Raw genomic sequence first — 27,892 nt, 5'->3', positions numbered from 1 at the left:
ATCAATCAGTTAACACATAAAAACCCAATGAAATTTCATGAGATTCATCTTGTTGAGATTGCATTTACCTGTAGAACACGAAAATGTCAATCAATATCGATAATATTCAAGTAGATGATTTTTGAAAAATTTGGCAAGGGTTCATCTTAGAGAAGCAATGAAATAGGAACAGGCAAATGAAAGGTCATTCGTCTAACATTGGGATTATAAACCCCAATAATTTCACGTATCCCGAGGTCATTCGTTCAAATTTGAACTAACGAATGGCCTCATTCGTTATATTATTAACCTGATTTGTTCAATATTTTTTAAACGAACAAGATTTCCATTCGTTAAACTTTAACGAATATTACAATAACTCTTCCATTCGTCAACTTTATAACGAATATTAGGGTCATTCATTAAAATCTTATCGAATGATACATTAAAATCATTCCATTCGTTAACTGTTTAAGCGAATGTCTTCCATTCGTTATGCACAACGGAAGCGAATGCCATTATAACGAATTAGAGACTCATTCATTATGTTTAAATAACGAAAGGCTTTAATTCATAAACCAACGGAAGCGAATGCCATTATAACGAATGAGAGACTCATTCACCAAAGATCCTTAACGAATGAGATACAATCTCATTAACGAATTAAATATTCATTAAAACCAATCAGGGTTTTAGTCAACGAATTAAATAATCAATTAAATCCAATTAGGGTTTTAATTGCATACATTAAAATACCCGATCAACCAAGGATCGTTAATGTTTAACTCAAACGGATTTTTACATTAAAAGTCAACTGATACCAGTTGTGAATTACGTTAAGCACGATTAACTTAAAATTGGGGTATTATTCTCTAGCTTGGTAAATTGAAAATAAAGCAGAGAAAAAAAAACTAAAATATTTTTGGATTTTGAAAATTTTAAACTAAAATAAAATGCAGTAAATGTAAAGCAGTAAAACAAACTAACATCTAATCAAAGCAGTACATATTTTTGTGAGTTTGAGCAGGGAATCATATTGACCAAAATTTCCGTCCATCACAGTTTTATTTTCAGCTTTTATTATGACTGGTGTTAAGTTGATTATTGGTATTGTTGTCCACCTAAATCTTCTAACAAATTTTTCAGAACTTTCGGTGATATTTCTTAATTTGGTTCAATTAGGCACAAATGTCAGAAAGAATTAGAGTTCAAATCTTGATTCAAGCTTAATTTGATTTTCTCCAAATCACCCCAACTCGACTTAAACCTTAGAACCAATTTGATGTAAAAGTGTTTATATTTAAGCAATCATAGTTCGTAATCCCCAGTACAAGATATACCCCCGTTATCAAGCAATACCCAATGGTCCGTTCCCATGGATGAGTATGCACGATTTCATCTGTCAGTTTACAGACATTGTGTCCTTTGTGGTCCGTTCTTAATGGTAATAAGACGTGAGCAAGGGAACAATGTATGACTCACAGCGTGGTTTGATCAAGCCTGTAATTCATTTTGTACACGAAGTACAATTTTGCGATCAAGTTTAGAGACTTAAGCAGTTACACTGCAGGTTCGCTTTTTACAAGCATTTTTAATATTCATCGAAATGAATACCAGATGTAAAATCGCATAAAGACCCAATGGAGTCAGGAACCTTAAAGCATCTCATCAATACAAAATTTAAGGCCATAAAACCATACATCGTTGAAGCGTTAACCACCAACTAGACTCTTTTCCTTAAAATAGTTTTCAAATTGATTGGAATGCTTGAGTATAACCGGATTATTACATTTCTACCATCATTATCAAGACCTTTATAGAACTAATCTCCCTGAGTATTTAGCAATTTATGTTTATATCACTTACTGGTCAGTACTTGTTTGTCAAAAGACCTACCAATACATCAATGCAATTAAGCACACAGTCTTTTATTACTTACTTTTTACTGGACTTAGGAGCAAATGACGAATGTACTATCATTTTTCCTGCTTGCTTCAAGACTCATTTTGAGGAGCAATTTTTAATGTTTTTATATTTTTAATATTTGAATGTTTTTGGAGTTTTTAAATTTCTCTGTTGTAACGCCCGTTAATTTTTGGTTTAAAGATAAAGCTTGTAAAGTATGTATAATTCTCGGGATTCAACCGACATTTCTCGGAAACCTTCTCGTCATCCCGGTACGTTAAGTCATATAACTTTTCAACCAAGATGTTACTTCTTTAAAATTGGAAGGGCTAGAGTGAAAAATGTTTGTATCATAAATAAACCCTAACCCCTCCCCCCCCCCCTCCTTGTCCGATCGGCATAGTGCAGCCCCCCCCCCCTCCCCTTCGATTTTCTTTTGTGAATCCAAGGTTAAGGTCTAAAACTTAATTGAAGGTTAGTACTATGTCTCTACAAGTCTTTTACACCTTAATTGATCATTATATTACGCGTATTGATCGATAAACGACTTGTTTTATGTTAACCGGGTGGCTGTCCAATTGAGCGGTTTTGGGATTGTTTCGATTGAGGTTTTTGCACCAAATCTTCCTAGGTATGTCTAGTATAACATACTTTAAAATCAAGTTCATTGGTGTTCGTTAGATTGGTCAACTAGTTGTAGTTTGAAAGATTGTGTTCGGTTGACTAGAATTGTAGATTGTTGCGTTTAACGCGAGGGTTGAAGTGATTAACGACCAATTCAGCTCGGGTGAACTTGGTTTGATGTACGGGCTGTTGAAAAATCATTTTTATAAGTAATGGTGCTGAATTGGTTGTCGGTTACTCAAATGGGTCGGTACAACACGCACTTGCGTTTATTGAATAGTTGGTGCGTTGTACTTGCGAGTTACCGACCCATTTAACTCTTGTAGCGTCGTGTGGACTTATTGGCTGTCAATTTATCATATTGGGTCCACACGGGGCTGAGTTGGATGTTAATCCCCTAAACAACTCTTAAACGCGCGTATTAGTATCACCTAGTGCTTCAGGGGGTAATTTGGGAATTCTTTATTCCCGGGAGTATCTAAGTGTCGGTGGATGTAAGGCCTTGGGGGGCTGTTATGAATGAGTTTGTTTAGGTTGAGGCTTTAGGTAACTCGAACCATGCTAGAACATCTCGTAGGATAAACGAGTCCTTTCGATATCACTTGTGATGATTGTATGTTTACCGATAGGCGTTTGAGTTTTGGGGATACTTAGGGTTCTCTAGCTCTTGGTGAATTCGTGCCTTGTGTCAGGTGAGTTCATGATGCCCCTTTTTACTGTTTTTAAGTTTTTGAGCTAGCATGCACACCTAAGCGATTTTGCTTGATGAACCGTTTAAACTATTTTGTATAGGCTTACTTGTATAGGGTAGGCCTTGGGATGATATTATGGCATGTTAGTATGTATTATTGTATGGCCAATAATTGGCGATGTTTATTAGTCGTTATCGACTAACGATGTTTACGTATGCCTACTTTGTGTTTGCATACGTTGGATGAGATGTTACGTGTTTGGGTTGTACGTGTGCTCGACCCTGATGTTATTACTTGGATGATATATATATAGGGATGTAATTATAAGGATGTTTATATATATATATGTATATATATATAAGAATGATTATTTATTGATGATGATGGCCTAACTGTTGTATCCCATTTATTTTTAACTCTTGGAATGACTATTATGATTATTATTATAGATGTTAATTAATAAAACTTGAACTCACTCAGCTCAAGCTGACTTTGTGTGCATGTTAGTGTGAGTTTCAGGTTAGGAGATGGATGCATTACCGCTTGGACGTGCACGAAGCTACTTGGACGGTGGAGGGCATGCTTAGTCGGAAATTTTAATAATAATAAACATTTTTCTTTTAACGTTTTATTAAATACATTTCAAGATTGGTTTTGGGCATAATTCCCAGGTTTTGGGAACTTGTGTTATTAATTATGATTTTCTGCTGAATTATACTCTGAATTGGTTATTTTGATGGAATGAACTGTTTTTGAGTTTAAGTATTTTTGTAAGTATTTTGTATGAATACCAACCGTAGGATTCCCGGTATTCGGGGTCTTACATCTGTACAAACTGAAAACACAATATTTTTGGATTTTATATTTTGTCCCCCTGAAAACAACAAAACTTGAACTAAACAAGAAAAAAAATGAAAATAAAATGATTTAACCAAGTTTTTGAATATCTTTTAAAGATTTTACACCATTTATACCTAGAAAATATTGAAACCGTGTTTTATCAAACGCTTTGGTATAAAGGACAGCCTTTTGAAAATCCGTATGTATTTTTTCAATGTCAATTAATTTCTTTTCAAAGCAATCTCATATGAAGTGATAACGGATTTCAATGTGTTTGGTTTTTGAATGGTGAACCGGATTTTTGATGATAGAAATAGCGGCTGAATTGTCAATATAGATAGGAGTAGTAAGAAACTTCAAACCGTAATCCCGCAGATGCTGCTGGATCCAGAGAACCTGTGAACAGCAAGTCGAGGCCGCCACATACTCCGCTTCGGCTGTTGAAGTTGAAACCGCTGTCTGCTTCTTACACTGCCAGGAAACAAGCCGGTTTCCTAAAAACTGACATCCCGCTGTTGTAGACTTGAAATTGATCTTGCATCCTCCATAGTTAGAATCAGTAAAAGCGGTAAGATAAAACTTATTTTCCTTGGGGTACAACAACCCGATGTCGGGATTTCCCCTCAGATAATGTAAGATGTGCTTTACTGCCGCCAGATGAGTCACTCGGGGACTCGATTGATACCTGGCATACAAACAAACAGCAAACATGATATCAGGACGAGAAGCAGTCAAATACATAAGAGATCCGATCATTGCTCGATAGAGGGTTGGATCTATGGTATCCTCCAATTCATCCCGTGATAAATTGTGACCCACGGGAAGAGGTGTCGAAGAAATCTTGCCGTCTGATATCTTGAATCAGCTCAAGACATCGTTCACATATTTAGTCTGATGGATAAAAATCCCGGAATCAGACTGGTGAACTTGCAAGCCTAAGAAAAAGCTCATCTCTCCCATCGAACTCATCTCGAATTTGGTCTTCATCGTCTTCTCGAAATCTTTGCACAGGCTGTCGTTTTTCGAACCGAAAATAATGTCGTACACATATATCTGGACGAGGAGCAGATCATCACCAAGATTCTTGTAAAATAATGTACAATCCACAGTCCCTCTCTTGAAGCCACTATGGAGTAAATGGTCTGCCAACGTGCTGTACCAGGCTCTCGGGGCCTGATGTAAACCATAAATAGCCTTGTTTAATCGGTAACACGCTCTGAATAGTGTGGATCCTCAAATCCAGGAGGCTACTTCACATACACTTCTTCAGGAATCTCGCCGTTTAAGAATGTCGATTTCACATCCATTTGATAAACCTTAAATTCCTTGTAGGCTGCATAGGCAAGAAAAATACGTATAGCCTCCAGTCGTGCCACAGGAGCATATACTTTGGTGTAATCGATGCCTTCTTGTTGATTGTAACCCAATACTACCAATCGTGCCTGATTTCTCACGATTACCCCGCGGTCATCCTTTTTGCACTTAAAAACCCATTTTGTAGGTATAGCCTTCTTAACTCGTTCGGGTTTGTCAATTAAGTCCCATACACCCAGTCGAACAAACTGTTGCAGCTCCTCCTGCATAGCTTCAACCCAAGATGGTTCCTTGAGTGCCATCGTGACACTTATTGGTTCAACCTGTGATAGAAAGCAGGTGTATCGTGCAATACTAAGAATACCCGATGAGTGCAAATCCGCATAAGCACAAACAATCGAATGCACAATTGGAGATAAGTTACAGCAAACTTCGTCTTCACATACATTAGCTAATTGGTTTCTCGTGCGAACCCCATCGTTCACATTACCAAGTATCTGTTCCTGCGGATGGTTCCTGTGAATCCTTAAGGAAGGATTAGCAGGTACAGATACGTTATCACCCAGATTGGTGATATTTTCTTCCACAGTGTCTAAAGAGACCGTTGGTGAGTCATCATCAATTAGAATCGGCTCGTTTGTTTTTGGAGCTTCATCTAATGGAACTGACGATGAATCAACAAAGTCCACATCATCGGAAGACTCAGAAACATCAATGGACGTTTCTGATACATTAGGAGAGTCATCTACATCAATCGAAGAAGAACTAGGAATAGGAAGACATCGTTCTTCCAAATATGATCTAACAAAATCATCAGGTACCTTTTCAACTGCTGACATAAACGAATTAAATAACCTATCATAATCGAACATCCAATCGGGACCCGTACCAGTTGGAGGAGTAGTATAACTTTGGCAATCAACGTGATACCATTCTTCCACACAACCTGAAGAGATATTGAAGATCCGTTTCTTAGGAGAATTATATCCCAAAAAATATCCCTCAAAAGCCTTTTCATCAAACTTCCCGCATCTCTCTTCAATACAGTACACGGACACTCGAAAGGTTCCAAATAGTTTAAGTTCGGCTTACGATTGTTCAGAAGCTCGTAACTTGTTTTCTTGAACCTCTTTACAGTTAGTACGCGAATCAATGTGTAACAAGCCGTATTCACAGCTTCGTTCCAGAATTGAACGGGTAGCTTAGAATCAGCAAGCATTGTTCTCGCAGCCTCTATCAAAGTATGATTCTTTCGTTCAGACACGCCATTTTGTTGAGGAACATAAGGCGCACTGAATTCCTGATGAATTCCCTTCTGAATGCAGAAGAAATCCAATACATTATTCCTGAACTCAGTTCCATTATCACTACGAATTCGTCTCACTTTCAGTTTGTAAAGTGATTCGATCTTCTGATAAGGTTCTGAATTAACATAGGCGTCTGATCTTTCGACCCCATAAAAAAACCCATGAGTATCGTGAGAAATCATCAGTAACCACCAAGCAGTACAAATCACCCGCGATATTTACTGGACTAAATAAATCCATATGAAGTCGTTCTAGTGGTATGTCAATCGAATTAATTGACTTGCTCGGATGTGATTTCTTCTTATGTTTCCCCTTCTTGCAAGCAACGCAATGATCATTTATCCTGAAGTTCTTGAGGTTTACACCATCTACCAAATCATTCGAGATTAAATGATTCATTTTGCGAATGTGGATGTGCCCCATGCGTCGATGCCAAAGAATAGAGTCTTTCTCCGTGGCTTTGGAGACAAAACACGTAGCCGAGGGCGAAACATTTACATTAAAACTCATGTTAAGTACATATATATCATTTGATCGAGGTGATCGCATGACAACCATGTCTTCAGGAATTGTGTATCCCGGTTGAAGAATAACACATTCCGTATCCATGAAAATCGTGGTATACTTCTTATCACATATATCTGCGAGATGCTCAGCGGATTATGATCCACCTTTTCACAATAATTAACCTTTTCAAACGTAACTTTCCCGTTTGAAACCTCTTCTTCCTTAGTAATCATCCCACCGTTATTTCCCGCAAAAGCTACATAACCACCCTGAATATCTTTGATGTTATTAAGAAGATCCAGGTTGCCAGTAATATGCCGAGAACACCCACTATCCAATATCCACTTGTGACTAGAAATGGACCTCGATGAACTCTGCACGAACAGGTAAAATGATTAGTTCAAAAAGGTAGCCCAAGCCTTAGTCTTGGGCTCTCCTTTTGATACTTTCGGAGATAAATTTAAATTAACACTAGCATTCGGTACTTGAAAATAGGTGACGGATTTTTTAGTTTTCTTCTTTAAGTAACCATCACGTATTATGCCCGAATCAGTGTTTTTACAAATCGGTTGAGCACGGTCAACAAATGTGTTTGTTACATTAACAGTTTCAACCCGAACAACTTTCTTCGGATTTACATTTGAATAAATTATCATAAATTCATCAATTTGATTATATTTCAAATTTTGATTCATTTCAGACTTTCGGATTGATGACGACTTGATATTGTTAACCTTTGCTTTGCACTTCTTTGAAACATGTCCCGGTTCACCACATTTAAAACACAAGCGAGTGTCTAACAATTTTTGTGGTGAGACGTTTGGTTCGTTTTTATGCAAAGATTGAATAATATCAACCTTAGATTTTTCAAAAGTTACTTTCTTTGGAACTTCACGTGTTAATCCTTTTTTATTTTGATAAAATTCCAGATTGGTGGAATTCGATGAATCCTCCATACCGGATGATTTTACAAATTTTATAGGTTTAAACTTGTTGACATGTGAGTTTTCTTTAACAGTTTTTAATTTTGAATTGTTAAATCTTTGTTCAAGTTCAGTAACTTTTGAAGTGTCGTCTTGAAAGACACTTTCAATCATTTCAGGATTTAGAAGATTCAAAGGAACTTTCTTATCCGAAAACACTTTCGACAATCCTTTTAACTTAAAAATCTTCCCACTTGAAGATTTAGGTTGAGGATTGATGAACCTCACCAACTCCTCATCAGACACCGAAGGTTTATCAGATTTAGATACTTTAGAAGATACATTAGGAGTTTTAATAACGACTCACCCATGGGCTTTGAACCATATACCACTTGTTCAAATTCCTTGGGTTCACACAAGATATGATTGTCAAACGGAATGTTATCATTCTTGACAACCACATCGGGTTCTGTCAATTCCTCAATCGACCCATCCATCTCATTTTTAGTAAACACTGATTTAGGATTGGTTCTTGAGTTGTTTGAGTTTGTTCTGTTAGGATTAAACGCACACACGAAACCGAACATGACATGAAAGCAATAAACGAACACGAGGATTTAACGTGGTTCGGTCTAAACTGACCTACGTCCACGGGTGGCAACTAGGTATATCTTTATTGAGTGACCAAATATTACAAGTACATAATGTTGTTTATATAGAGACTGAACTAGGGTTAGTAAATTATTAAACAAGAAATCTAAACCGGGCCAGGCTTGGGCCCGACCGCCCACACCCGTCTCCTCTTTTGACTTCATATAATAAACCGGGCCAACAAGGCCTACGAACCCAACAATCTCCCACTCGGAGGCCTTGAGTACTCTCGTCTGCACTCCTGATTGTACTTCTGTAATATGAACATTAAACTTCTTCTAGTTGCCACCGCCTTCTCATCAATTAACCTGAAGGCCCGTTGAAGCTCCCCGGAGCTCCAACACGTCAGTCATGGCTGAAACTGCCCCTGACCCGTTCTCTGTCCCTACCGGCTCCCACTGTAACGAACTACCGGATCCTGAGATAACCTGAGAACAAACACTCTCCATATTCAGCAAGTAATTCACTGAAGAGACTTTTACAGCTGGAATACTGGTTTTCTTAATCCACTGTCGACCTGGAACTGTAACTGAAACACGACCTGTGCTCCCACTGTCACGATGTCCCCCAACTGATTTAACCTTCCTAGCTCGTTCATCCTGAATCTTCACTTTGGCTCTGGGTTTGTTACTTGCAAAACGAACCTTCTTCTGCCCACGAGATTCTGTGAACCGGATTTTGTCTTTCACCAAAACTGGATCCACTCCTTTCGGTGACATATCGACCATATACAACGAACCCATTTTCTTGCCACGAGCAACCACAAGATTCCCTTTGACTACTTTCCACTGCCCATTCCCGATCTTAACATCGTGCCCTTGGTCATCCAACTGCCCAACTGAAATCAAACGTTTCTTCAAACTTAGAATAACCCTCACGTCTTTCAAAGTCCAAGAAGTACCGGCTGAAGTTATCAAATCAACGTCTCCCATACCCGTAACCTCTAAAATATCATCATTCGCTAGTCGAACCTTTCCAAAATCCCCAAATTTAAGATTCTTCATCGTTTCACTACAGTGAGTGGCATGAAACGATGCACCAGAATCCATCACCCAAGCATCAACGCTACTCTCAACACTACAAACCAAAGCCTCATCACTACTGACCCCGTCATCTGTGTCGTCTTCTGTAACGTTCACCTCTTTCTTACCATTCGAACACTGATTCCTGAAGTGTCCTTTCTCTTTACAACCCCAACATTCAATATCCTTACGAGTCTTAGACTGACTCCTCTTCCTGCTCCCACTGCCTCGCTGTTTTCCCCTACCTCTACCTTCTGTGACTAGCATATTGCCTGATGATTCACCTGAACTTCTGCGTCTTGAATCTTCTCCCAGAATCAGATCTCGAATCCCATCGAAAGTAATATTTGTAGACGAACTACAAACTGCAGTCACTGTTTGCGACCAACTGTCGGGCAAAGAGGATAATAACAAGAGGCATTGAACTTCATCATCAAACTTAATGTCAACTGACACTAAGCGGGACAAGATCGAATTAAGATTATTGATATGAGTTGTAACTGACCCACCCTCGTTCATTCTTGTTGTCACTAGCTCTCGGATAAGATAGACTTTATTCGCTGCCGAAGGCTTCTCATACATGTTGGATAGCGCCTCCATCATACAACGTGCTGTGGTTTCTTTCATGATGTTAAACGCCACATCTTCCGACAACGACAAAGTAATACAAGCCCTAGCTTTCTTGTCTAACTTCTTCCAATCTGCTTCTGACAGCTTTTCTGGTTTTTCATCCTCAAGCACTACATCCAAGTCTTTCTGACAAAGTAGTGCCTCAATCTGCATCTTCCACCAACCGAACTTCTGTCCGTCAAACTTCTCAATCTTGATCTTTCCGTCCTCAGCCATTATCCAAACTGAGTTTTGATTACAGCAAACAACCAAACTACCCAAGGAATAAAAGGACTGGAAACTGATCAGAAAAAACGAACCAGCAGCTGCGGAACCCTAATCAGCGGCGGCGGTACTGTAGCGGCGGCGCGGTACTGTAGCGGCGGCGGCGGTACTGTAGCGGCGGCGGTACTGTAGCGGCGGCGCGGTACTGTAGCGGCGGCGGCGGTACAGTAGCGGCGGCAGCGGTACTGTAGCAGCGGAGCAGCGGCGGAACCCTAGCGCAGTAGGGTGGCGGCGGCTGGATGGTTTGGCGGCGACTTGGCTGGTTCAACGTGTTCTTCGCGTGATCTGAACCTAAGCTCTAGATACCACTTGTTAGGATTAAACGCACACACGAAACCGAACACGACACGAAAGCAATAAACGAACACGAGGATTTAACGTGGTTCGGTCTAAACTGACCTACGTCCACGGGTGGCAACTAGGTATATCTTTATTGAGTGACCAAATATTACAAGTACATAATGTTGTTTATATAGAGACTGAACTAGGGTTAGTAAATTATTAAACAAGAAATCTAAACCGGGCCGGGCTTGGGCCCGACCGCCCACACCCGTCTCCTCTTTTGACTTCATATAATAAACCGGGCCAACAAGGCCTACGAACCCAACATGTTCAACATTTTTCAGATTCAACAGTAGGCATTTCTGGACATTGTTTCACATCAGGAATGCTACAGTAATCTCCTTTAAAAGGAGGAGGAATCTCGACGTACCCTAAACCCGCTTTCCCATTTATCTTGTGAGAATTATAAACTTCTATAATCTCATTTAAAAGAAACGAGGAATCACGAGATTTTCCAAGTTTGTTTTTCAATTCTAAAACTTCATTTTCTAGGTTTGAAATGTAGGTTCGGAGTCGGAGAATCTCCTTGAAATGTTGTTCAACAACTATTAACTTACATTGAATTTCATCTTTGAGATCATGATTGCTTTCGGACAGATTTTTAATTTTTAGTGTAGATTGTTCCAGTAATTCTGTCGATAGCATTCATTGATCATGAAATGATCCTTTGTGAGAGTAGTGTTCTAATGTAAAGCTGATTCAAGTTTGAGTTTGAGTTCAGCACATTCAGCACACTTAGTCACAACAGCTGAAGATTCAGATACATTAATTGAAGGTTTAGGACATACCTCTTCAATTTTTGCCATGCAGGCAAAAGATTCGATTTGCTCAGGAACCGAATGTTCTGATTCGGGTTGCACAGATGAACTCTAATCAGTATCAGTTTCCGAATCAAGGTGTCACTTTCTTCGGATACATTATCGCTGCTTGCATCTTCAAACTTCTCAACTGGTTCAACAATAGCAAGGTTGGCTTGATTTCCCAATAACTATTGAGACCAGTCCACACCTTCATTTGCGACGAGAGCTTGAGTGTTGGTCGACTTAATCTTGTCACCCTCTGATGAACTTTTCTTACTTTGATCACTTCCCGATGAATTCTTTCCCGGATTTTTCTCAGAATTGCGTGGACCCAAATACTCCTTTCTTGGTTTATCACACTCTTTGGCAAAGTGGCCAAAGTCCCCGCAATTATAACACTTGACCTTCAGTTTGTCAAACCCGACTCGCTTGTTAAGAGTAGGAAGGTCTTTTCCCGTTCTTTGCATAAACCTTTTAACCTTTCTGACAATCATTGCCATGTTCCACTTGAGATCCATCAGCTCAAGGTCATCGGGATCAATCTGGTCATAGTCTTCATCGGTCAACTCACATGTTGCAATCTTGCTTCCAACCAGTTCTTCATATGAAGTCATGAACGCACATACAAACGCAAATTGTTGTTCAGCTTCTTGAAGATTTACTTTAGGCAACGAATTTGAAGCACTTGCATTTGAACCAGAATTTGCCCCAGTTTCTATGAAGCAAATGCTAGGTGAACCATTTACATTTGCTGACTCTTCTTGTGCTTGAGTGAAGAATGTTGTGATAGGAACTGAGCTTGAAGAATTATTTGCAGGCATTGCACCACCATATAAAGAAGGATTTTGATTTTGATTATCCTTTAATGAGTTATGGCACTTCAAATCAAATTCTCTTTCCTCGATCTTGTTAATAAATTGCACGGTAGTGAGCTCGGTGTTACGAAATTAACCATTCTCTTTTAACACCAAAAGGAAAGTAGAATATGAAGGTAGCAATGCGTTATTCAGGGTATCAATCTTGTCCATCTCAGTTGGCTCAAGATTCACACTTGCCATTTCCACAACCAGATGACTAAACCGATTAATCATCTCCTCCACAGTTTCATTCTTTATTAAAATAAAATTTCTAAACTGAAATTTTACAAGAGTCTTCTTACTCTCGAGCGTATTTCCCAAGCTTCTAGTCTTCAGGGTTGCACATAGAGATGCACAAGTCTTAATAGTGCTATACTGATAAAAGATTTGCTCGGGCAAAGCCATTGTGAGAGTCGAATATGCTTTTGTCTCACTTTCAAAATCTTTGATTTCCTGTGCTTCATAGTGCTTAAATTCTTTTGGAGTCCAGCCAAGATTATCACTACCTACAAGAGGTGCCGCATAAACTTCATCGAGAAACCGTACACTGCTAGGATGTACCGACCCCAAATGAGCATTAAATCTCGGTTCCCACCGAGCAAAATCTGACAGCTTCAGAAGTTTAGGAAACTTGTTATGACTACCGATCTCGTTGTCCATGGTCAGCATTTGTTGCATTAACGCATTCTGGGATGCCAATGCATAATATGAAGCATTCTGAGAAGCCAAGAAATAACAAGGTTGAAAGGTCAAAGACTAAACTTGTTAAATGTTTAAAGTTACTTTTCAAATGAATGAGAGACCAGTAATGAATGGTGAAGATGTAACGAATAGGTATGAGTAACGAATGTGAGAAAAATGAATAGCGAATGTGTTTAGCGAATCAGTGGTTAACGAATGACACTTGTGTTAACGAATGTGGAATGTGACTTAAGTGAAAGTCATGACGAATAGGTATAACGAATCTAGCTTTAGCGAATGTAGGTTTAGCAAATGTAAGTTTACGAATGATCAGTTACGAATTAACTGTTAACGAATCAATCTTCAACAGTTTAACGAATCAATTTTCAATAGTTTAGCGAATCAGTCATCATGTCCAAAACATTCATCATGTCCAAAACATTCATATCTCAGTCCATGCTCGTTTGTAATCCACAAAACTTATATCAAACGACTCGTAATCCAATTCCGATTCTAACTATGCTAGTCCATAATCACTACAATCCGGACCTCAATTAACCAGTCTGTATAGCTACAATTACCGTCATCAACATTCAAATCCAAATCTATCAAATTACAATCCAATTGCACTCAATTCCGAACTCAAACCTCCATATCTAAATCCAATTAACTAATGCAAACTCCAATTACAATTTAAATAGTCCAATTACGATTAAACGGAACCTCTGTTTTACCGTAACCGAACAAATCACTAATTAGATCAATTCATCGTGAAATTGAATCAATCTATGATGAATTCATACAACTAGTCAACGAATAACATCGAAGATCAGACCGAATAGCTCTGATACCACTTGAGAGAGCCTGTTAGGATCTAGATCTTAGGATGACATCGAGTTATTCGTTGATACGGTATACGATTAGGCTAGATTACTTTATATGTGTGAACTGTGTGTATTGAGAGTGAATTCCGGCAGAGTAACGACTCAGAGAAGAGAATAATCAGAACTATTACATTAATGAATAATCTTACTGGTATTTATAGGAGATGACCTCATTCGTTAAGATAACTTTAACGAATGAGTCACTCGTTACATTAAAACCAAACGAACGAACACACTCATTCGTTAATACATTAAACCATAGCGAATAGCCCTCATTCGTTATCTCATTCGTTAAACAAGGTTAACGAATGAGTTTACATTTAATACGAATGTGTTACATTCGTTACGTTACAATAGAGCGAATGGGCTTATACAATTACCAATATGCTCTTTACATTAAAACATAATAAAACAATAAACTAATAAAGACCGAGACGTACAAAACATGTAGCAACATTCTAGGCGCTTTCCGGGTATATTGTCTCTGTAAAGTCGTTCATATTTATTCAAAGTAAATAACCCTCAAAAAATTTCTAAGATTGAGGGGATTTAACGGGTCAATTGGACTCGGGCCCGTTTAAGGGCAAATTGGTCAACAAAGTTGACCAATCATTTTCTATCACTTCTGGTTGGAACTTACTTTCGGTCCAAAAGACTTTTATTTTTGTCTCTAGGTTTTAAGGCTACTGACCAAAACCTGACTTTTGACTCGTTGTTCAGATTCTGGTCAGTACCAGCTCGCTTATTTCTTAAGATATTTCATAACCGGAGTTCTAGACATCCGTTTGGATTGATTCCAGCAGCTTGTTCTCCGTTTTAATTATAGTTTATTTTCTCTAAGTTTCACGTATGTTCGGATTATCTCAGTCAGTGCATTAAGGGACGGTTCACTCGTTTTATATTATTTTCATTCTTATTATTTCACAAACTCACCTAAGTAGTAAGGTGAGAGATCATTCCTGCCACTTTTTACAGCTTTTAAACATTTTGGGGACATATGCGTATTGTCTCATATTGTTAAATTATATATACTCAACTAGCAAACGTTAATCTTGTGTGTAATCAAATAAATGTTAATTGTTATTTGCTTAACTGTTTACTTTATCGCTTTCGGAGAGGTCCATCATCGTCACATTAAAGTATGATCGTACGCCGTCTTAGTAGCCCAAGCCTGATTCATATGGCGATGGTCAACCGACACCTACATTTGTATATGCTAGTCATTGTGGCCAATGCCCGATTCGCAAGGCAACGGTCTACAACCACAACTATTTGCTAGTGGTTTGATTGATTTAAACTCGCATTATTTTGTTTGCTCAATTATTATGTATTATATTTAGTGACAAAATTAGTTATTATCTCACTCAACCTCGTATTGACAAATCTATGTTTATTTTGTACGCGTATACATGTTATTAGTTGGTTTGAAGCTAAGATGAAGAACACATAAAGAGACCATTAGATATTAAAATAAAGGATATTTGTGTATTATTTCGTTTTGGAATTATCTGATTAATTTGGATTATATTTGTCATGTTTGAAACTTGTGCACTTATTTGGAATTTGAAATAAATAAATTAATTAGATATTGTCATATTTTATATTGTATGATAGTACCTTGTGAGCTGTGAACCAGCAGTTCGCACTCTGACATTTCCGCCTTAGATTGGGGTGTGACAGATTGGTATCAGAGCCGAAGGTTATAAGATAGGTTGTTAGAAATGCTCTATTAATATGCTTAGGAACCTATACGTGCCTACATGATTGCGTTATGTGCTTATTATTAGGTGTTTACAACTTACTTACGTGATTTATTTCTTTTATTATTTTAATATTGTGCACACACAAACTCCAAGGCTATGCCTCACTCTCAAATATTTTAAATTCCTTTGTTTAATAAATTTAGTATATTGTTTTTATTTTGGGAAATTACTTAGGAATTCCCTTGTTTTGTGTTTATTCCTGCACTTTAAAGCATAGGAGTATGACATGTTCTGTAGTAACCGAAAGGGGGTAGAACTGTGATTCGGGCCTTGGAAAAACGGTTCCGAGAACCCAAGGTAAGACGCTATTTCTTACCTGGAGAATAGCCCGACCACAATACTCGATCTTATAGGCCAAAGAGGAACAAATTCCATACGACCGGAACTTTGAGTGGTTAACGTGACCGGTTAAACGGTTACATTCCTTTTTTAAAAGCTGAATTCACCGTGGTTCATGGCTAAATTCGGGAAAATTTTCCAATATTTTATCATTATTTATTTTAAAATGTTTAGTTGGGTGAAAAATCCATGTCAACCCATGAGCACTCCAACTATCCATTTCTCAACCAGTTTTTGATTTGATATTTAGTTGGAACGTATCACCCGTGGTGGTTCACGAGATACTCCAACTGCTCACATTTGGATCCATTAATTCGATATTTAATTGGCTCAGTTAAAATGTCATGTAACGCTCATGGGCCGACCAACTCGATTGATTGATAATTCCTTATTTAGTTGGGTCAATTAAAATGTCATGTAACGCTCATGGGCCGACCAACTCAACTGCTTTGCAACTCATTATTTTAATTGAGCCATTAAAATGCCATGGAATGCTCATTGGAGGCCTAATTCATAAAATTTAATTTGTGTTATTTAATTGGGCCATTTAAATTGCCATGGAACGCTCATGGGAGGCCCAATTCACAAATTTATGCTGCGTTATTTAGTTGGACCATTCAAATTGCATGGAAAGCTCATGGGAGGCCAACACATTGGATAGGTTTGTGTTGGCCTAATTCATGCATGGAAATGCCATGCATGAATTTAATTCATAAAATTTAATTTGTGTTATTTAATTGGGCCATTTAAATTGCCATGGAACGCTCATGGGAGGCCCAATTCACAAATTTATGTTGCGTTATTTAGTTGGACCATTCAAATTGCATGGAAAGCTCATGGGAGGCCAACACATTGGATAGGTTTCGTTACTTAATTTGGGTTCTCAAGCTACCATGGAAAACCCATGGAAAGCCCAACCCAATAAAATTTCATTTTGAATTTTTCTTTTAAAATAAACTTTGTGTATTTATTTAAATACCTCAAAAGTATTCACATTATTTTAAAATTTGGACGCATCCCCAAGTCATGATAAGCCACTAGCACGATTTTAATTTAATTTATTTCCCTATTATCCAACATCAACTCATTTACACAAATTACCCATCATCTCATAAAAAATTTCATCTTTGGTCCTCATAGAACGTCTTTCCTAAGAAATCACCGTCGTAATCAACTTCGTTTATCTGGTTCTCATGATCGCCGTCTGGCTGATAGAATCACCATGGAGTTTGTTGCTGCCATGCCTATTATCGTGACTTAGATCCAGAGTCTCAACTCGAATGGTTCTACTACTTCGGCTGCCTGAACAACTTCCACTTCAAAAATTTCACTAGTGCTAAACCACCACAGCATCTTGGAGAAGAGAATGCCACTAAACTTCTCCGATGGTTCAAGAGAATGGATGTAACATCCCGAGAAATTCCATACTTATTTTGGACCAAAGATTTAAATTTTGAAAGTTAAGTGATTAAAACTATTCTCAACGTAAGTAATGGGAAAGAAATGAAATAAGAAAAATAAGGCATCTTATGTTAAAGAGATAAGAAACATCCATATAGAAAGAAGGAAGAAAATTGAAGGAGGAAAAGAAATGGAAGCACTTTATAAGGAAAAAGTTTCCATAGTAATGTTCTTATGTGACTAATAACTCTCACTAGTCCTAGTGGATGGTGCGAAGCACTCGATGCGCACGCGCACATACACGGACTCGGACTCGGACTCAGACTCGAGCTCGGGCGATGGGCGTAATGTGGCGTTTTGATGGCGCACATTACACTTCGCACGCTCATCTCACCGCATAAGGGCCGATTTAGTATTTTTGGATAATACAAGGACTGAAAATGAAATATGAAAACTCCTTCCTTCCCGCGACGCGAAGGATCAGGCTTCAAGTCTTCGCACTGCACGAAAGACAAAATAGTTAAACCGACTTTGAGTAACTTCGCCTGACGCGAAGTAACAGGATCAGGATTCTTCGTGTGATGCGAAGTAGTGGTTCTGCATGCATGACACGTGGAGACACTTGGCAGCACGATTTGACACATGGCAGAACGCCTGATGACTCAGCCAACTTTATGGCGGTTCGCGTTATACGAAGAGAGCCTTCGCACGACACGAAATCGCTATAAATAGGAGGCTTCACACATCATGACTCACACCGAAACATTTCCACTTTCACACGTTTTGCCTCAGGAAGCGGGCCGACCTCGTGGAACGTGCCAAACTCCAAAACTCTAACGTTTAAGTTCTAGAATGCAATAGAGAGTAGAAGTGCTGCTCGATCAATCTTAGGCATCTAACTCCGAATACCGTGTGAGGTAGGGGTTTTGATTAAGTATTATTTTATTATTATAATGGCTTGGGCCATAGTCGGGGGTATAGCCCAAACATTGCTCACAGTTAAGCATAATATACCTTTTCATAAGTAAAAGTTATAGTCAAAGTATTGTTTCTTTGTGATTAAAAAACGTAAGAAATAAAATAATATTTCTTTATGATTAAGAAATGTATGCAAAGATTATAGTTGAATTAATGGTTCTTCTTGAAGAAGAAACCCAACATAGATATTTCTTCCCGAAGAAGAAACATAGTATATGAATAGATAAGAAGGAACTAAAAGTTCAAATGTTTTATAAAAACAAATTATTTGTCAATGTTAAAGCTATACGAAACAGACTATAGGTCTAAAGCTAGATCGTTGATCTAGATATTTATATAAAGGTAATTCTCCTACTATAGGTTCAAAGGGAGCAAAAAATAACAATATTAGAAAGTAAAAAATATTGATGCTTATTATTGCAACCTCAAGTCACACGAATCTATTATGGATAACCAGTTCATAACAGCTGGTACAAAACAGATTATCTTAGAAATTACTTACATGACCCTTCCTTATAAGAAAAACAGACCTTGTCTAAAGGAAGCTGAACTCCTAAGTTAGAGGAGGTGCACCGTAGGCTTGCAAATCGTCTCAAGTCTCTTTCAGCAATCTTAGGAAGAACATACTCGTCTAATAAAAAATAACACAACCTCATCTTTTATATGTAAAATAAATAAATAAAATAAAAACAAGAATAATAAATCATTATGTACATTTTCACGTTTACTAAGTTTGTTTAAAGACACATGTACCTGTTTTCTCGGGAGGCCACTCAAAAAACCGATGGCATGTTTGCAGAAGCTTTGTCCGTTGAAATGAATGTATACCAAGAACCCTGCAACCAAAATAAATGTAGGAACTTTAAAAAGGTCTGTTTTTATTTTTTAACAATGATGAAGAAAATTAGAATCAGTCATTTTAGTCATCTTTTTGTGAGAATTTATGGGCCATGATAAAAATGAGACGTGTTAAAATATACCTTTGGACCATTTGAGAGTCAGCTGAAAGACATTTCGGTTTGAGGTATGCATCCATCACTTGAAGAAACTGATTACTACTTGGTAAATTACTATTATGCCCTACAAAAAGAACACGTGTTGAAAATCAAACCACTATATTCATCTTGAATGAACTTAAAAAATCTTGAAATCACAAAGGTTTCTGTTACAAGAGAGCCTCCTGCTAAAGATACAAAGGCTATAGGTTCTTGTCCACAAGGTTCTCTTATTTTGCCATTATTTAGGGATAACTTGGTCATTTTATCACAGTCGGAGTCAAACACTTATAGCAACGTACCAGGAATATGGATGTTCAAAAAGCATGCGACTCGTGGCTCATTTGTAAATGAGCCGAGCCCGAGCCAGGCTTGTTGGCTTGCTCATTAGTGTCATTTAGCTGCCTCGTCAGCTCGTTTAAATTAGAGCCCACGCTTTAATATAAAAACTTTAACCCAAAAGTGTAACCGAAATTATAAGAAATATAAATTATTAATTTTGAAGCTTATTAATTATGCATTATCAGGATGTAAAAATAATATTTTTGTTGTATATATATATCTTACTAATATATTAAAGCAAGATGATTCTCTCCACATGTCCTTATTCTAGCCTATCCACATAGGATTCCATGTAATCACATTTCCGTATCAATAATTTCCACATATTCACAATTATTTTTAATCCACTAAATTAAAATCATCATTCCAATTTAATTCAATTAATTCTACAATTAAATCTATTTATTCAAATTAATGCAATTAACTCCATGATTAAGTCTATTTATTCCAATTAATAACCACCTTGTATGTCTATCTTTTTAAGTTTTTGTTCATTTAAATCTATTTATTCAAATTAATGCAATTAACTCCATGATTAAGTCTATTTATTCCAATTTATAACCTTGGACCCGGAGGTCCCTTGGAAGCAACCTCTCTATTCCCTAGGGATAGAGGTAAGGCCTGCCTACATCCCACCCTCCCCAGACCCTACTAATAGTTTTTGTTATATGTGGGATTTACTAGGTATGATTGTTGTTGTTGTTGTATTCCAATTTATAACCACCTTGTCAATGATTTATTTTACTCTTGAGGAAAGAAGAAGAGCCGATGAATGGTGATCAAACCGAATGTTCTTTAGTTTTATTTATTTATTTATTAAGAAATGACATGAAAAATGCTATAAAAATATATATATCTTTGAAAATTATTAATAAAAAGCACTCTAAAAGAAAAAATAAAAAAACGTTCTTTAGAACAATTAGGAACAATTAAATAAAGCTATTTACAAAGAGATTTTCGGAAACTTAATATGATACAGTTTAAAGCTGTTATGCATTTGTAAACTTAGTTTTCAATTAATATTACAAAATCTTTTACTAATATGTGTTTTTTATTTTTTTCCAGGTCTAATGGTTCATTTATGTTATATTATTTCTTATTTATTTCATTGTTTATTTATAAAGTATTTTCTTTTTATGTTATATAGGGATGGCAATGGGTCGGGTTTGGGTTGGGTTTAGGTATTCCCAAACCCGTACCCGGTTATAAAAGTCCATCCCAAACCCGTCGGGTTTTAATCGAGTAATTACCCGCCGGGTTTCGGGTTTCCTATCGGGTTTTGACAAATACTCGTCAGGTATACCCCAGCTCAAAACCCGTCGGGTTTCTACTGGGATTTTGACAAAATATAACTAATCGATTACAAAGATGGTTACCATAAAAATAAAATATCTCAAATAATTGACATAAACAAGTTTCAACAAATAATATATTTGGAATATAGTATATGTATAATATAATAAGCTATATCGGGTACATCGGGTATATAATCGGGTAAATGGGTCTATGTTATCGGGTAATCGGGTATATTAGAAATCCCAAACCCGTCCCAAACCTGCGAAAAATTTCAAAACTACTCCCAAACCCGTCCCAAACACTGACAGGTCGGGTATTACCCGTCCCATTTATGTCGGGTTTCGGGTTTTCCCATCAGGTTCGGGTTTCATAGCCATCCCTAATGTTATATATATAGTTTTAACATCTTTTGTAACATCTGAGGGTAAAAAACTTATGTCAAATATTTGTGTTGACTGAATGCGTAGTTTATATTTTATATTGTTTGTTGATATGTTTTCCACCCGTGTGTAACACGGGTTATTATCCTAGTTTATATATAAAACAATGTGTAAAAAGATAAAAATTCATTTTTTTCGGTTGGCTCAACAAGCCACATGTCGGCTCATGCTTTTTACAAGCCGAGCTCAACCTCAGTACTTCAGCTTGCTAAGATAATACGAGCCGGTTTGTAAACTAGCCGAGCCCAAGCCCAAGCCCAAGCCCAAGCCCAATCTGGCTCAGCTTGTTTACAGCCCTAACCAGGACTAAGGAAGTCGTAACTAGCACCTTTAAAATTTTCAACTTTTAGCAACTAATATTCAAATGAGAAATATAATTTCCCCATATTAAATCATATAGATAGCTGTTTTTCCATTAATATTTGATTCATGAGGCGGTATGTTCTCTTTATTGTTGAAGGCGGGTACTTGATTCTGTTTGTTGGAACACTTAGCTTTCTTTTTAAGCAACAATTCTTGTGATGCAAGTCTCTGAAGAACTGCAGATTCACCATAAGATCTAACAATCTGACACGCAATATCCTGCACATTAATCCATATAGATATATTAGTAATAATCAATCAAAATTAAGCGAAACAAATTAAGAAATAAGTGATGAAAGTTTTAAACGTACTGGACCAATCCCACGAACACCTGGTGAGTAATCACAGCCAAGAAGAACAGCTAGAGCAATCTGAAAGCCACAGTAACTTAAGTGAGTTCAAAACCAAAGCTATATTTATTTGGTAGGTTTATTATTCTAGTTAACCTTTTCTGGCTTATAACCATTATTTGAAAATTCTTAAAATGATTTTGGCGAAAAGTTATTTATATTGTACTTATTATGGGGCGTTTTCGACATGTAGTCAATAGTCGTGCGTAACTCACCAATGAGTTTCTTCCAAATCCAAGGTTTTTCTCAATGTCATCCATTTCATAACAAACAACATGCCCACCTTCCCCTACACAAAAAAATAAAAAAACAAAAAGAAATTAAGAAAAACAGCACTCTAGAGCATTACAAAAATAAACTTTTAGTCCATCTCTAGGTGTTATTGACTGATAAAGAGGGACATTGCTTAATGGAAAAACCTAGAGGTGTAAACGAGCCGAACATGAGCTCAAGTGCTCGATTAGACTCGAGCTAATTTCATTTAACTTACGAGGAGCTCGAGCTTGGCTCGTTTCGCACTCTATTTCTAAGGCTCGAGCTCGGTTCGTGAATAGTTTTCCAAGCTTGAGCTCGGCTCGTTTGTTTTTATATAAATTTTTAATTAGTTTAATAATACTATTTATATATAACATAACATATATTATTTAGTCAGTTTTTTAATAATTTTATATACAGTTATTATACAAATATATATATATTTAAAAAAATTATCACATAATACACGAATCAGCTTGAGCTCTTTTATTTAACAAGCTTATTTCTAGGCTCGAGCATGTTTAAGCGCGGCTCAGTCCGAGCTTTTAGCGAGCCAATCTTGAGTAGCTCACAAGCGGCATGGCTAGTTTACGGCGCTAGTAAAACCCGAATTGGTTGATTTGGATTATGTTTTATCTGTAACGGGTCAGGTCAAGTGGCCCGTATAAGAACTAGTTAAAAAAGAAATAAGTGAAACAGGTTGAAAGATGCCCAAAGTGTACTTTAATGCATAAAAAATCCTAAACCATTATATGAAAATCAAAAGTTAATTAAAATTATATTAACAGGACCAGCTAAAATATAACAAAGCAGAATGTTAGATATGCTAACCAAGGCATATGTCCCTATACACTGTTCTTGCTCCGAAGAGAAAGATATCCGAGTCTGAAGAGAAACATCCATCCTGAACATTCAAAAAAGATTGTAGAAAACATCAAAGAAACATGACATCATAAATGATTATATGTTGTTTTGCTTACACATAGCGACTCCGAGTCCAATAATGCACATTGAGCTTCACCTTCTTCAATACTGAGTAGCAACAAGTTCAAAAAGTTAAGAAAGTGCATGGTAAAAAGTTCACGAATCTGAATAATTAAAACCTATATCATAAATTTTGTTTCTTGGTTGTAGAAATTTCAAAGATTGGTCTTGGATCTTGTTCTTGGTACTAACATATTAGTGTATTTTCTATTTTCTATTGTTAACACTAAAGGGGTATTTGGTCATTTCCTATGGTGTTAAGTTCATGCAAATAGTTGGTCTAAAGGTGTAATACTGTAATATTTGAAACTTGAGGACTAAAGTTGCAATATCACCAAACCACATGGACCATCCCTATAATTAATTCTAAACTTCATATAAGCATTTAGCATCTCCAATATGACTAGAAAAAAATATCTTATTTCAATGGTAATCTAACTTTTTGAATGAAATGATTTAGGAGGTTTTATAAATATACACTTAAGGGCAACCACAACCTATAAACCTATTTAACTTGTTTCCTTTTGAGCTAACTTTATTTATTTCACCAATTAGAAATAAAACATAACCTGAATCGAACTATAAATGAGTCAAATTTTACACCTCTAGCATGTACTCCAGGCTTGTAAACAAACTGTACGAACACGAACAGAGCATTTTTGTGTTTGTTTGTTTAACTGAACGACCATGAACAATTAAACAAACGGGATTTTCTTCATTAGGTAAGAAAATGAACATATTAGTGTCCGTTTATGTCCGTTCATTAACAGGATAAACGAACTAAGCATAGATGAACAAACATAAGCAAGCTAAAACCAGTTATAAGTAGTGTGAAAAGCAATGTGTTGGGCCTTAAAAGTTATTAAAACATTGTCATGAGCCAAAAATATTAAAAGAATATATTAAAAAGCATAAACGAATGAACATAAATGAACAAACACAGACGAATTTAAATGAATGTACATAAACGAACATAAATGAACGAGACATGTGCTCATGTTGGTTTGTTTAACTAAATGAACAAAAAAATATGTTCATGTTCGTCCATTTATTAAATAAATGAAGTTCCTGCCGAACGGTTCATGAACCATTCACTGAACATGTGGTTAGTTTACATACCTAATATGTCCTAGTAAAGGTATATATATGCATATTAATTACCCGTCTAAACACGGAACCCCTAATGCTGAACCAAGAATCTTGGCCTCTTTTATCATACACGAGAACTCGGAGCCCATATTCCTTTGAAGGGGAGCATTTTTATTTGAAGAAGATTCGTCTCGGGTTCTCTATCACACAAAAACAAATATAAAATCAAATTAATAATTATAAGATATGTGATAAAAACAAAAACAAAAAAAAGGAAGATGACAACATCATAACATGAAATAATTACCTCATTGTCCAAATGCAGACGCCTTCTATACGTAGATACTTTGATGCCCGGAATTGAGCCATCTGTAAATTACGATAACCCGTTCAAATAAAGCATGCTCAAGAAATAAAAATGCGATTTTGAAATTAGGGCAAGGCACCTGTAACGAAGATAAGGCTGCAATTCAAGGCGATGAGGGCCCGAAGTCGGTGAAATAAACCCTTGAGGTAAAGCTTATCTTTGATAGAACAATGGGATTTTGAGACATTGTGAAGTTGAACCATCCAACATGATAGATCGATGCAAACCCTCTTGTTTCTGCACTTAATAATAATAATAATAACATTAGAAGGTGAAATTGAAATGGGGTTCGGGGGAAGTACTTACTGGAGATGGTGAAGAGGAAGTGTTTTCTTGCAAGAATCTAAGATTTCCCACAGGTTTTTTACTCCCATTGTCGGAGAACGTTAGATCTGAAACTGTTTGATAGAGGGAAATGGTTTCAAACTTTCAAATTTATTTATATTAATATTTATTACTCATCCGGTTTATTAATAATAGCATTTGGTTATTTACTCATCCCATTGTCGGAGAACGTTAGATCTGAAACTGTTTACTCATCCGGAGAACGTTAGATCTGAAACTGTTTGATAGAGGGAAAGGGTATTCTTCTAATCATAACCCACTTGGTTATTTACAAAATTGAATAATGTCACGTTTACCCGAAACCCAACCCGAAAATTCCGCACCCGAACCTGAACCGAAGTAATTCGGGTTGGTTCTCGGATTTGATTTATAAGTTTCGGGTCAACCCGAAAAACCCAAATAAACTTTTAGTTTTGAAATTAAATATAATTTTAGTTATAATAGGCTTAGTCTTAGTCACTAAAGTTATTAGAATCTGAGCCTAATCGACTCTTGTCATTCCAACCATTATGGATCGATTCTTTATTGTTAATTTATGTTTTCCTGTTTATTAATAATAGCAACTATAATCGAACAACCAAATCACGTCTGACTGAAGACGATTATGGTTCGAGTTAGTTACTTAGTTTTACTCTTCTTTGAAATTGTTTTATGACTTTATTAAGTTATGTTAGTTTATTATTTGATTATTTGCATTACGAGCAAAGAAGAATATGTTGTTTTAATTTTAGCATTGAAGTTTTTTATTTTTTTTATATTTTGTTTCATTTACTAGGATACTCGAAACCCAATTAACCCAACCTGAAAAAACCCAAACCCGAATTACCCGAACCCGAAAAACCCGTGAGAGATTTGGGTTGGGTTGGGTTTCGGGTTAAATTTAAAACTTTGAAACCTGAAGAACCCGACCCAAAAAACCCGAAACCCGAAAAACGAACCCGAAGAACACCCCTAATAAGACCCGTGCCACCTATGAATGACAAACGTGAGACCCGAACCAATTAGACTTGGTTATTTACAATAGAGTCGGGTCTGACCGGTTGGGTCTTGCGGGACTGACCCGTTTGCGCGCCTCTAATTCTAGTCATTCAGATTCACTTAACAAGAAAAAGTTGGTACTGTCCAAGTCTGTGGACCATTTATGTTATATTGGACCAAAAGTGAAATATGAACATACCATTAGATCAAACTCATTTTAACTTATTGACTTTTTGAAAACACCAATAAGCATTTTTCAAACTCAATCCTAAACATGCTCTAATCAGGAAGTTCACTAGCGATAACAATATATTTTGTAACTCGACAAATATTTTATTAAGTTGCGAAAGTTTGTCGTTACCAAATTTAAAGTTTATTTTTTGTTGCGTATAAGTACGGCATCAATTGGTCCACACGCCTGTCCACTAACATATGATCGTATGGTATCATATATGTCGACATACGACTTTTACAGTTTCATACGCTCGTACAGGGTGGACACAATATGTTTGCGTGTTCAATTATTCTTTAAATGAAACTAAGGGGGTGTTTGGTAGAGGGATTTGATTGGGGAGAAATGGAATTAGAAATATTTCTTTTGTTTGTTTTCCACTTTTCATTTCTATTTCTCTTTCTATTTCTCTAAAACTAGAGAATTCCATTTCTCTTTAAAACAAAGAGAAATCCATTTCTCAGCAGCCTCCTCATAGCATGTCACCACCTCGTCTCCGGCCACCACCTCGTCTCCGACCACCACCTCGTCTCCGGCCACCACCTCGTCTCCGGCCGCCACCTCGTCTCCAAGTCTGCAACCGCCACCTTGTCTCCAAATCTGCAACCACCACCCTGTCTCCGCCGTTCGCAGTGGTGAACACAGAGATGGTAACCGGTTGTAGGTTGCAGGTGGTACGGGTGAACGGAGATTAGGGTTTCAAGTGGGGTTCGTGGTAGGTTAGGGTTTTCAGATGGTCGGGTGATAGTGGTCGCAGGTGGGTGACAGTGGTGGTGGAAATCGGCGGTGGTTGCAGGTGGCTTCTGATTATCATCATCATCATCGCCACCACAACCACCACCACAAAATCTCCAAAGAGGCAGTGATGACAGATCTGAGCCTCCTTTTTCTATATCTTATGTTCCAAAAATTTGAATCTTTTTAATTTCTTGTGTACTGTGGTTGAAGAAGGGGGTTTGGTGGCGGCAGCCGGTGGTGGTGGGCTGTGGTTGAAGAAAGGGCTGTGGTGGTGGTGCTGGTGGTGGTGGGGCTGTGGTGGTGGTGCTGTGGTGGTGGTGCTGGTGGTGGTGGGGCTAGAGGTGTTCAAAAAAACCGGTTATAGAACCGGTTTGGCCGGTTTAACCGAAAACCGGTTAATAGAAAAACCGGTTAT

At 37.2% G+C, this 27,892-nt stretch overlaps 1 protein-coding gene across 1 annotated transcript; it reads right to left on the bottom strand.

Moving 5' to 3' along the window:
* Positions 1 to 11,270: 11,270 nt before the first annotated feature.
* Positions 11,271 to 25,558, bottom strand: LOC143570563 (single-strand DNA endonuclease 1-like). Its single transcript, XM_077056188.1, has 16 exons — positions 25,491 to 25,558; positions 25,264 to 25,421; positions 25,125 to 25,186; positions 24,890 to 25,017; positions 23,725 to 23,776; positions 23,576 to 23,648; positions 22,705 to 22,778; positions 22,451 to 22,510; positions 22,192 to 22,358; positions 19,684 to 19,788; positions 19,457 to 19,539; positions 19,206 to 19,334; positions 13,888 to 13,943; positions 12,946 to 13,374; positions 12,463 to 12,705; positions 11,271 to 11,525 (listed from the first exon to the last, which is right to left on the bottom strand). The coding sequence occupies exons 1-16, from the start codon at positions 25,556 to 25,558 to the stop codon at positions 11,271 to 11,273; spliced, it is 2,142 nt and encodes a 713-aa protein (XP_076912303.1).
* Between the last annotated feature and the right edge of the window lie 2,334 nt (positions 25,559 to 27,892).

Source organism: Bidens hawaiensis, unplaced genomic scaffold (genome assembly GCF_021521415.1).
Source record: "Bidens hawaiensis isolate Kalapana, Puna unplaced genomic scaffold, B.hawaiensis_p1.1 tig00001269_1, whole genome shotgun sequence".
Taxonomy (NCBI): Eukaryota; Viridiplantae; Streptophyta; class Magnoliopsida; order Asterales; family Asteraceae; genus Bidens; species Bidens hawaiensis.
Note: the sequence above shows the minus strand (reverse complement) of the source record. Positions and strands in the feature narration are given on the sequence as shown.

Bases quoted from the DNA above. Each gene is read 5' to 3' on its own strand.
- LOC143570563 (XM_077056188.1), bottom strand. From the start codon at position 25,558: ATGGGAGTAAAAAACCTGTGGGAAATCTTAGATTCTTGCAAGAAAACA. The intron at 22,511-22,704 runs GTGAGTTACGCA...TGTGGCTTTCAG, and splicing joins GATTTGGAAGAAACTCATTG to ATTGCTCTAGCTGTTCTTCT. The intron at 11,526-12,462 runs GTAAATCTTCAA...CAACATTTCAAG, and splicing joins CTTCAAATTCGTTGCCTAAA to GAGATTCTCCGACTCCGAAC.